The following is a 12,446-nucleotide window of genomic DNA, read 5'->3' on the forward strand; positions in this document are numbered from 1 at the left end:
ATTCAAAAGAGAGAAAAAAAAAGAGTTTAATGACCATTGTTCAGTTCCTGCAGGTTATGATTCTAACAGGGTTTTTTTTTTTTTTTTAATAGGCTTGTGAGGAAACAGATCAATATTTGTTGCTCTAAGCCAGTGTCATAGAGCATCTCTGCATTCACTGAGCTTGGGGGCGGAGGGGGGAGGAAGGACAATAGAAAAAGAAAACCCTCATGGTTGAAAATTTTAATAACTTATTGAAGCAAGTCATAAATTGGTTTTTCACTGTAGGAGTGAGTCAGATGAAAATGCCTGTATTTGAGGTGCAAACCAGAGAGAAAAGCAGAAAAAAGTAAAAACATGCAAGTTCTCTTTTTTCCTAGAGCTGATGATAGTTTCTTTTTGAGAAAGCTTAATTAAACGGGTACATTTTCTGTTTTCCTTATTTGAGAATGCATTGGACTTAAAAAAAAAAAAGTTAATTATCCCCTTCTCTTATTTTTTAAGAGGGAAGTGATAGTTCATTAGGGTACTTCTGCAAATTTATATCTTCCTTAAATGCACACAGAGAAATTAATCAAGCCTTAGCTAGGACTTGAGAAGGTCAAAGAAGAGAAACAAAACTAAAAATAACAAAACATATTTGTTATGGATTTTAATGATTTTCTTTTGTCATGTGGGCAGTTTCTCTAGTACAATCTGATTATAGATTGTTGAGGCGTCATTGGATCTGGATGCTCATCAGGCTTAAAATCAATTTAAGACACTATCGAGTGGCTAGCAGAAGTGAGTAGTTGCTACGGCAACTGCCAGCCCACTGGTCTACCTTACAGCAAAGTAATGGAAAAGAAGGGAGGGATGACTTAATAAACTACAAATTGATACTCACAGACATTATTTAAAATGTTGGGGCTCAAGCTTTAATGTATTTTCCATCTTTATCTGCCCTTGGTTTGAGATTGCAGAGATAATTGCTGACCCTTTCAGGTTTTTAGAAAGGCCTTACACTATTTGAATCATATTGTTGACATTGTTTAATCCTAAACTCATACTGTTTTTTCCAAATATTTATTTATTTATGCAGCTCTGGGTATAGGCCAGAGGTGTTGGGAGTGTGTGAGAGGATTTACCGGAGACAGAGTAGAGAGCAGAATAGCAGATCTATTGAAATAAACTGCTGAGGGGAGCAGTGGGGAGACAGGAGAGGCTTGCTGTGCCCTGTGGGTCACTTCCCTGATTGGGGCTCAAAATCTTGCTGCAGTGGCTTCCAACAGCTTCATAGTGCTGCAGTTTAACCCTTTGCACCACCAGGGAGGCCAGACTCATTTTTCTATTCTAAAATGGAGTAGAGAGTCATTTAACCTTTCCATCGAATTACTAGCCTGACCAGGACTAAAATACTGGTCTAGGATACTGTGAATTGGATGTCACTGAGGTGCAGTTACTTGTCCTAATGACCGTTCCTCCTTTTAATAAGGTAGGACTAGTAGATCCAGTCTAGTGACTTGTAGTTCTAACAAGGATACTTGGTGACTCTTAGGCTGAATTTTTAGCTTCTTAATTGCTTGCAGGACATAATTTTTTCATACATGACAGAAAATCTGTAGGGTGAAATGTCAGTGAAAGTTGTTTTCTTCTACTAACTTATCCACCGCCCTAGTCACACTCCTAATGACAACTGAACGATATTTTCTGTGGAAACATTCAAGATTAAAAGGAACACCTTCTGGTGGCACAACGGGTTAAAGTGCAGCACTGTGAAGCTGTCTGCAGCCACTGCAGCATGAGTTCAATCCCTGGTCAGGGAACTGACCCACATGGCTCCCAGACCTCTCCCGTCTTCCCACTGCTCCCCTCCACAGTATAATTCAGTCGATCTGCCTGTTCTGCTCCCCGCCCTGTCTCTGGTGAATCCTCTAACCCCCAGCACCTCTGGCCTGTACCCCAGTTCTTGTGTGTATACATAAGTAAATCCTAAAAAAAAAAAAAAAAAAAGGCCACTTGTGTTTCTTGAGATACTGTCGGCCAACCCTTATGAGAGATTGCCCTGTACTGCTCCCGAGGAAGGTCTGTGGGATATGCCACCCTCAGTTTTGACTGACATAAGTCACGGCTGATTTGGAAACAAAAATCGCGATTTTTCAGGTGGATTTGGTCATTTACAGATGTTTTTAAAATCTTTAACCCTCTTTTGTGCTTTCCTTTGTAGGAAATTGATACCTTATCCAATGGAGACGAGTCACTTGATTTGGGAAGCAGCAGAACTGGGGACCAGTGACGTCCCCAGGCTTCTGTAAACCAAGCACATCAACTCCTCTTCCATTACTCTCACCCGAATCTCATCTTCCAATTTCTCTGACTTATGGCATTCAGGAGGCAAGTGAAAAACTTCATGAAAAATTACTCAGATGCTGAAGTAAAAGTCAGGGAAGCAACTTCTAATGACCCTTGGGGTCCTTCCAGCTCTCTGATGTTAGATATCAGTGACCTGACTTTCAACACAATTTCTCTCTCAGAGATTATGAATATGCTGTGGCAGAGACTCAGTGACCAGGGGAAGAACTGGCGCCACGTGTATAAGTCCCTGACGCTGATGGATTATCTCATCAAGAACGGATCAAAGAAAGTTATCCAGCACTGCAGAGAGGGTTTCTGTAACCTCCAGACACTGAAAGACTTTCAGCACGTCGATGAAGCTGGGAAAGACCAAGGTAACAGTTAAGGGTGTTTATACAGTGGGCCAGCAGCCGTTTAGAGTTTGGGAAGGGGGTCATTTTAAACCAGGAGGTGGAGAAAAGTTGTTCTGGGTGCTGCCTTGCCTCTGGGACAGTTTTGGCTTCCAGCTTCATCCTTTATGTTGGTTCTCGAGTGTAGAGAAAACCTTCCTTTTTTCCCAGAAGGATGTGTAAGACACACATATAGGTTCCTCATCAGATGATACTTCATAGAAAACGAACAAAGTGAATAAAACAGGAGGCATGGCAATTTGGTATAATAATATCACTGAAATTCATAATTATAATTAGACTGGAATCTAGTCATAAATGTAAGAAAGTGTTTTCAAAGACTATGAGATCTTCAAAAATTATCTCGATGGAGGTAGTTACATGAATACCAAAATTTAGGTCATAAGATAATTTTGTCGGGGGTGGAGGAGCAGGTGAAGTAGGGGAAGGAGGTAGAACTCTGCAGCAGGGTGATTCAGTGCTGCCGAGATGCTGTGCTGGGAGAAGAATCGGCGCTTCCTCCCCATCCAATGCGAAATTAGAAGTTGTGTTCAAAGTGAATAGTCTTATGAATCATGAGAAGAGGATAAAATTCAGTGCAGTCTCTGTGTTAAGTGTACGTGTTTAAAATAGACTGTTTTTTAGAGCAGTTTTAGGTCTACAGAAAAATTATGCAGAAAGTCGAGTTCCCGCATGCCCTTCCCGCCTGCACACAGGTTCCCCGTTAGCACCCTACAGGGGTAGGGAACCTTGCAGCTGACAAACCAGTATTGACACGTTACTTTTAACTAAAGCCCTTGATCTGCAAGAGCCTTGCTCTTTTGTGTCCTGCAGTCCTGTGGATTTGAGAACGTGCATCCCCGGAGCCGCGGGTCTGCCTCCCAGGGTCACAGGACCCGCGACTGCGACAAGGCCTGTGTCCCACCTGCCCTCCTCCTCGTCCTGAACCCCTGGCACCCTCTCATCTTTTCATTGTCTCTCTAGTTTGGCCTTTTCCAGAGTGTCGTTGAGTTGGATCAGACAGTGTGTAGCTTTTCCAAACTGGTTTCTTTCCCTTAGCGATAGGCATGGAAGTTTCTTCCATGTCTTTTTATAGCTTGAGAACTCATTCCTTTTTCCCCCTTTTACGTTAAAAAAAAAAAAGCTAACTTGATAATTACCATACAATTCCCCATTTGAGCATATAGTCCTGTGGGTTTTGGAGTGTGTGTGTGTGTGTTTCATTGTGATAAATAGATAACAAAATTTGCCATTTTAAGTATAAAATTCAGCGGCATTTACATTCACAATATTGTGCAATCATCGCTACTATTTTTAAAAGCTCCTCAGTGCCCCAAACAGAAACTCTGACCATTAAGTACTCACTGTCCTTTAGTCTACTTTCTGTTTCTATAAAATTCTGGGCAGTTCATGTAAATGGAATCATAAAGTATTTGTCCTTTTCCAGAATGTCATGCAGTAGGTAGCTTTTTTCAGACTGGTTTCTTCCGCTTACCAGTAAACATTGAAGAGTCTTAAGTGTCTGATTTATTTCACTTGTGATAGTGACCTCCAGATTCATCCTCATTAGGGGGCATGTCAGAACTTCATTCCCTTCAGAGCTGAATAATTCTCTCTTGAATGTCTATGCTCCATTTTATTTACTTATCTGTTGGTGAAGTCTTGGATTGTGTCAACCTTTGGCTGTTGTGAGTAACACTGCCATGAAATTAGTGTACAAGTATCATTTCAAGTGTATACTTAGAAGTGCAGACTGGGTCATATGGGTAATTCAATGTTTAGCTTTTTGAGGAATCCCGAAACTCAGCAGCTGCTCCATTTGCATTCTCACCGGTGATGTGAGGGTTTCTGTTTCTTCTTGCCAGAACTTGGCGTGGTTCGGCCTTGGATTACAGTGATCTTACTGGATGTGAGTTGTATTTCAGTATGGTTTTTATTTTCACATCCCTCACAATGGGCATGAGCATCTTTTCATGTCCCAGTTGACCAGTTATCGTCTTTGGAGAAATGTCTATTCAGATCATTTTTCCTTTTATAACTGAGTTGTTTGTTGAATTCTAAGAGTTCTTTATATATCCTGGATATTAACCTTGTATCCTACTGTTCTACTCACTCATTTATTAGCTATAATAGTTTTTTCTCCTTTGCAGTCTCCTTAAGCTTTCCTCCACAAGCGCTCGTGTCATCTGACATGGGGAATATATGATTTTATTAGTTATTTATTGTCTGTTGTTTTGAAAAATAAGTTTTCATGAGGACCAGGGCATTCTGTTTCTGCTTTGCCTTTGCCCATCTCCACATGACAGAACTGCCTGCCACCTGCTCACTACTGAAAAACACTAATATTACAGGAGAGAAAAGTTGGGAAAACAGAAAAGTTTCGGAAAACTTATTTTTAAATAATATGTTAACATTTTCAAGTAATGTTCTCAGTGCTTTTCTTCAGCCACCGTCTTTCAGAAGATGTATGTCTAAATTTAAAACATTGAGTCTCATTGTTCCTCTGAAAAAATATACAGTAAATAATTTTCCTGTGTCTCTTGACTTTATTGAATTTTTTAGATTATTTGGACACATCGCTTTACATTTAGAGTTACTTCACCTGAAAATGACTAGAATTTATAGAAAAATATGTTTAAAACATTTTTAGATGAATTAGCGTTGTTTAAAAATAACTTTATTCTTCATTGACCGCCTTTTTTAGCCCCCTGTATGGGCAAACAAAGTAAATAGAGCTGAACAGTGTGGCAGGCACTATTCCAAACACACTGTATTCGCTAGCTCAGTCTTTACAGTAACCCTTGGAATTAGGTTGTGGTGTTGGCCCTGTTTTACTGAGGAGACTGAGAGTCGGCGCTAGTTCGTGACCAAGCCAAGCTGACTGTTGAGGTGTTTGGGCTCCAGCACCGCATCATCGCTGGGCTGTGGCTGAGGCAGTGGGACTGCCGCTGTCCTGACCGTGCTCTTCCTCCTCCTGCCTCTCAACCTGCCATGTCCGCACACTTGACCAGCACTGAACTAGCTATGTGTAGAAGACCGGGATGGTAGGAAGGGTCTGAGGAACCGGCCCTGCGCACTCCTCTGGGGCAGGAATGGAAAGTTTAGCCTTTTTTGCAACTATTTTAAAGCTATTTAGGTTAAAAAACAAACAAACAAACAAAAACCTAGACACAGTTGGCATGGCCAGGCCATTTCTTTTACCGTAGGTTTAGGGCCTGTTAAGGTTAGGCTCAGCCTCACCAGCCGGTGTTATGTTCCACAGAGCGCACAGGGCCTCCAGCTGCTAGTCCTGTGCCTCCGGGATGGTCTTAGGTAAAGGCCCGACACCCACTCCTGTGTATCCTCTTGGAAGTGTAACTGATGTCGTTCTGGAGTTAGTACGGGGTCCTCGGGTTCACTCTGGAAAAGGTTTCCCCAGAGCGCCCCTTTCAGGGATACACGGCAAGTTTCTCCGTGAGACAGACTCAGCTATATTTCAAGAGCCGGTTTGTTAGGGAAAAGGACGGGAGTAAAGGATTCTTGCACAGGCACCGGCGGGCAGGAAGAGCTGCCCCAAAGGGACAGGTTTGCTGAGAGAGGTCTGTGTGGTCACAGGCCTTAGGAGAGTGGCCTCCACTGAAGGAGGTCAGTGCTGAGAAGCCCGGCAGGTGCAGGCCATGGGCAGGCAGGAGGCTGCTGCCCTGTGGAGGGAGGGAGCAGGTGGGAAGAAGCACCTGCATGGGCACAGGTGGGCAGAGGACGGCTGCTCGGAGCCAGTGCAGAGACTGACTGACAGAGTCCTTAATTCTTGTGGGGGGGCTCACTCCTTTGTGGCGTGGCCTGTTTGCTGCTGATTTTGGATAACTATGTGGAACCTTAGAGGGGCCAGAGATTTCACAGTGGGCCCCATCTCTGATTCTTTGCCCTCAGGTCTGTGTTTCTAACATTCCCTACAGCAGTCTGACACCTGCTTGGGCCTACGCCTTGTGATAAGGCACTAAGGGTCTTGGTTTCTATGGCTGGGTTAATGGTCATGCTAGTCCCTTCTGCCCCACCTCCTTGCGTGAGTCAGGTTTTAACCTTGTGATGTCTCCTTCAGGTTTTCTATTCTATTCCTCCATCATAACACGTCACCCATATTAAAATAAAGAGCATTTCTGTCATCCCCAAAAGTTCCTCATGTGAATTAATCTTAATCTTTTTGCTTCTCTGTGCTGTACTTTGGAGAATTCCTTGGTAGTATTCTTTTCTTACTACTTCTCTCTCCAACTGTTAGATTCTAAAGTTTATCTTGGATGTTGAGGCTTTTTTTGTAATCCCAGTGACTGTTGTTTTCATTTCTAGGATTTTTAATTGGCTCTTTTCGTAGTCATCTGTTCTTGTTTTATTTCTGCCTGTTTTTTTTTTTAAATACATAATTTTATATTCCTTGCCGTGGATATAATTCCAGTTAATCCTGTTTATTTAAAAATCTTTGTTACAGGATTATGTAGCTATGGATGTAGAATTAGATTTTTAAAAAATCAACTTTACAATTTCAGTTTTCAGGCTTATTTGAGGGAGCGGCTCTCCCCACACCCCCTTGCTCACTTTCCCCTGCCCCCGGTCTTTGCACTTCTCCCACTCCGGGCCAAGGTTGGGCCTGAGGACACCAGGGCTCCTGTCCCCAGCCAGCAGGGGGTTTCATCTAGCCCCAGGCCTGAGGGCTGCGTGTGTCCTCTGGTTTCTAGACCCGCAGCTGCAGCTGCAAATAAGTTGGGGGGGGGCAGTAATGCTGGGGTTCTTTTTCCTTTCTCTTTTCTTCTCTCACAAATACGGTGCCCCCAGCATCAAAGAGGAACTACGGCTCTGGCTGACACCCAGGAGCCCCACTCCTGCCGCAGGGCCGCGAGCACAGCGCCTTGGCCCCGCTCACTGCTGGCGGCTTCTCTTGTGTTTCTGAAGGTCTTTGTCTTGTCTTCAGAGCTCCGACGTCCATTGTTGCTGTGTTTTCGGAGCAGAGCAGAGGGGGACTTTGAAGCATGGACTGATTGTGCCAACTTGACAGAGGTTTTTCAGTGTGAAAATAGCTTGTTCAGATACACACAGTTTGGGGCTCCTCTCACCACCCCCATTCTCGCCCCTGAAGGCATTGTGGAGAGTAGACTGGCAGGGACATCAAGGGTAAGTAAATAATTTAGAGCACTGCAGGCAATAAATGAGCAGGCCTGGGCGGGAGGGAGAGGGAGGCCGGACACTTCCCAAGGCGCAGTCCACCGAGCTGGCTGCGGCGGACCTGGGGAGGCCAGCGCTCTCATTTGCAGCTTAGCATGAGTGAAATTCATTGAGCAATTGAGCAAAGAATAAAAGAGGACATTATGCTAGGTCAGTAGGTCTAGAGGCGAGAGAGGGGTATCCAGATGCTTCCTAACTGCCGTTTGAACCCGAACTCTGTTCTAGGTGTCTGGTGTCTTTCCTGTGGGCACAAGGCGGGCCCAGGATCTTTGACTCTCTGCAGGAGGCTCCATAGTGACGTCATAGAGACCCCACCCCACCCCACCCGCCACACCTGGGTTGTTTTCCTCATTGTATGTATTCATTTATTTAGCAAACAATTCTTCCTAAGCATCTCTCAGGCTTTCAAGTGTAGTTCTGGCTTTCATGGGTATCGCACTCTGAGGAGAAAGACACTTCCCAAATAAAAAGGCAGTTAGGAACCGGAAGTACTGTCAAGACCAGTGTGGGTGCTCTCAGAGTGTGAATTGGGGCTGGGGTATGTGGAGGCCAAGAGGGCGCTAGCCATCTGGAGGCTTCCCTGCAGGCTGAAGGCTGAGGGGCTCCCCCTGCCTGGCGCTCTGCGGCTCCACGGGACTGGCCTTTCCTTGCTGCTCAAGACTCAGGTGATGTTTTACTCCGTCACTAAGACCTTCTTTGCCCGCACCCCAAGTTGATTAGCACATCCTCTTTATTTCCTTGATTTTTACCAGGAGTCACCTGGTGTAGGGACCGCGAGCTCACCGGTGCCTCTGCTGCTGAGAACTTTCCTGAAACCTGAGTGTTCCAGAAAAGAGCTGGTGACCGCAGAGGCAGGTCCTCGGCTCCTGCTCTTGCACAGTTGTCCGGGGAGTGTGTGACCTCATCCTCAGCCTCATGTGGGCTGGCGTCCATGTCTGTCCTGTTGGCTTTTTCCCTCTGTGTCCTACTTCTGGGGGCGCCCGCTGCAGCCTCCCCTGTAGCCATAGTGATGGCTCTGTGACGCTCAAGCTGGGCCACTCAGAGACAGTCTCCTGGACTTCTCGGTGAAGGAAAAGGAGACTATTTAGGTGGCAGAGGGGTGAACCTGGAGCTGTCTGAGGCCCTAGCCATGGCCACATGGAAGGAGACAGTTTGCAAAGAAATAAAATAAAGGCACAGACTGGGCAGCAGCAGGTTTGCTAGAGAGGCCTGCATGGTCACAGGCCGGCGGCCTCAGGAGAGCGGCCTCTGCTGAGGGAGGTCAGTGCAGAGAAGTCCCGGCAGGTGCAGGTCGCCAGCAGGCAGCAGGCTGCTGCCCCGCAGAAGGAGAGTAGGTGGGAACGGGCACGCAGGTGGGCAGGGCTGCTGGTGCAGAGACTGCCAGTACACACATCTCCTTGGGAGGCGCCTGTGGGCCCGGGGTTGTTGACTTTGAATGCGAGCTGAAAGGGACAGGAGACCCCACAGTGGGCCCACCTCCATGTCTTTATCTTTCACCTTTCAGGTGTGTGACAGACACGCCTACCACAGTCTGCTGCCTGCTTTGATTTTATGCTTTGTAACCCAGGCCTTGGCGCCTGCGGGTCTTGGTTCTTCAGCTGGGTCAGTGCTGTGCTCACCCCTTGCCCCCGACTCCTCGTGTGAGTCAGTCTTGTGCCTCCTTACGATTGCTTGCTCCGTTGGCGGCAGGTGCTTCTTCCTTCCTTTCTAGAAACATGTTTGTTGGAATGAGTAGTCTCTGTGGTGTTCTCACTGTTGTCATCATTGACAACGTCCCTGTTGGCCTGGGTTTGTCTCAGAGTGGTTTCGCTTTCCTCTCTGATGCTTCAGGGCAGCCAGGTTCGGTGCCCCGGATCTTGACGGTGACAGGTCGCCACAGCCTTGATTGGGACCTTCCTTTCTGGGTGGTTTCTGCACCCTTTTCGGTCACTGCTGTGCCCTGGCCGTCCTGAAGGCAGCCTGCTCCCCGGCAGGCCCCCATGTGTCGGGAGAGTCCTCCTCCACTCAGCTGCCTTTGTCCCTGGTGCGCTCGCTTCGCCCTCGAACTCTCGGCTGCCTGCAGCGCCCGCCCATCCTCGCAGACTCCGAATAGCAGACTCCACGTGTGTCCCCTCACTTCCATTTCTGTCCTTTCCCAATGAGGTGTTGCAGGAAATGATCTCACGCCAAGCGGTTTTCCCAGGTCGCCAAGTTGTGAACAGGCGCTCACGTCTTTCACCCTTCGGATTCCCTGTGCACACGTCGAGGAAGATCCTGGGCCTCTGTCAGTTTATGCACCTGGTAAATGTTTACTAACTGCTATGTGCCAGTCATTTTTATAGACGATGAAGATACTGGGTGAATGACTCTCTGGCAGTAAACAAGAATACAAATGCACCTCCCATCCGCTAGTGGGTGGTGATAATGCTGAGGCGAGAGCAGACTGACGGGATGGGATGAGGGCACGGGGCCATCTTACTCACATGTTGCTCTGTTAGTTCTGGAAGAAAATAAAAGCCCCACCACCATCCCTTCACCATCTTCACCCTTCCCTACACCTCCCCCATCCTTGGTAAGCTCAGTCGCCCCAGTGACCTCAGTTTACCTTGTCCATGGGTTTATGTTTGTTTTGCTTTCTCGGCTCATCTGCTTTGACTCCTTATATTCCCCACGTATGTGAAATCATCCAGTGTTTTTCTGGTTCATTTTCTTTCGCATAATCATTCTCAGATCCCTCCCATTTTGCCGCATATGGCAGAATTTCCTTTTTCCTTACAGCTGAAGCGGGCCGTAGTGCGTGTCCGGATAACAGCTTCTTACCCAGTCACCTGTCAGAGGCACCAAGTGATCGTGATGTTGCTGCAGCGAATGTTGCCGCACGTATGATTTGTTACGTTCGTGGTTCCATGGTTCTCAGAGAGGGTCCAGCTGCTGGCTCATGTGGGGCTTCTGCTTAGAGCTTTTGAAATAGTCCAACCACTTCCCAAAATGGCTGCATCTGTTTTCGTTCCCACCGACCGTGCCGAGGGCTCCTGTGCGCCTCATTCTGTGTTGTGGGTCGTTGACGTGCGCCATTCTCGCAGCTGTGAGGCAGTGCCCGAGGGTGGTGTTGATTGGCATCGCCCGTCCTAGAAGCCACGATGACATGTTTTTGTGTCTGTTGGCCATCTGTGTGTCCTCTTTGGAAATGTGTCTATTAGGATTTTCTGCCCACGTTTTAATTTCAATTTTTGTTAAGTTAGAGGATTTCTTTGTGTGCTTGAATATTAACCCCTGTTGGTTGTGTGTAAATATCTTCTCCTATTCTGTAGATTGTCTTTTTAGTCTATTATTTTTTGTCCTGTATGTGATTTTTAATTTCATATAATCCCAAAGGTTTATTCTGATTTTCATTTCCTTTCTTTGCCACAGGGCTTGATTTCTACCCCCCCCCAACTTTGTCATTAATGTCATGGAACGTATTTCCTTGTTTTCTTCTATATTTATGGTTTCAGTTCTTATATATTCAAGTCTTCAGTCTATTTCTGATTGTGTGTGTGTGTGTGGAGTTAGGGCCCCAACTTCCTTCTTTTACTTGTCTCACTGTGCAGTTTTCCCAGCACACTGGCTAAAGAGATTTCCTTTGCTTCTACATATGGTCATGGCTCTTTTCCCATAGATTTGGTGTGGGTATCTGCCTGGATTTATCTCTGTGCATTTGGTTCTATTCCATTGATCCGTGTATCTATCTATATTGCAAGTATCCTCTTCAAATTACTGTTGATTTATAATATAGTTTAAAGTTAGGGGATATAACACTTCCATTTTTCTTTTCTTTCAAGACTGCTTTAGCTATTCACATTGGGGGTGGGGCTGTTTTAGAGAGGTGGGCAGAAGGAGGCATCACTGAGGAGGAGACATTTGAGTGGAAACCGGAATGAGCCAGGAATCTTGCCACACGGAAACAACAGCTAGCACGATGCTGTAAGGCAACACGAGTGGTCTGGGACAGTAGAAGAGGCAGCTAGAGAGACTAGAAGAGAGGGAGTGAGGGGACAGTGGAAAGACGAATTTGTGAAGTTAAGAATGGAAAATGAATTTTATGCACACATGCCCCAAAACCGAGCCTTGCCAATCGGGAGGCGAAGGTAAGGTCGGGTGTGTCGTCCCTGACAGCCAACAGTCAAGGTTGACCTCTACCATGGACGACACAGAGTGGTAACCCTAAACACGCTGTGTTTTGAGAGTGGCTTATGGATAACAAGCTAATTAAAGGAAATTATGAGTGTTCAGAATGATGAGATTTGAAGCAATTATGAAGGAAGTTTAGAAGTAAGAATGATAAGGAGTGAGGTTAGATAAAATGATCGTGGGAAAGATGGGAATGTGAGGAAAGGCTGACTGTTGGTACCAACCTGGAAGTGGCTGGCAGGTGGAGACCCTCGCTGGCCCCATCATCTGAAGATACCCTGAGTTTGACGGCTTCTCATGACCTCTGTTACCAGTAAATTGTAGTTGGGAACATTACCTTTTAATTTATCACACATGGAGTTAAGTGAAAGTGGTCCTGGATCATTAGGGACTTTTCAGTTT

At 46.0% G+C, this 12,446-nt stretch overlaps 1 protein-coding gene across 1 annotated transcript in view; it reads left to right on the top strand.

Moving 5' to 3' along the window:
* Positions 1–2,338: 2,338 nt before the first annotated feature.
* Positions 2,339–12,446, top strand: part of ENTHD1 (ENTH domain containing 1) — a 66,250-nt gene continuing 56,142 nt past the window's right edge. The window contains exon 1 of the mRNA XM_004676439.1: positions 2,339–2,687. Coding sequence (XP_004676496.1) covers positions 2,339–2,687 — 349 coding nt within the window. The remainder of the gene's footprint in view (positions 2,688–12,446) is intronic.

This window comes from Condylura cristata, unplaced genomic scaffold (genome assembly GCF_000260355.1).
Source record: "Condylura cristata isolate star-nosed mole 26May11 unplaced genomic scaffold, ConCri1.0 scaffold00004, whole genome shotgun sequence".
Classification (NCBI taxonomy): Eukaryota; Metazoa; Chordata; class Mammalia; order Eulipotyphla; family Talpidae; genus Condylura; species Condylura cristata.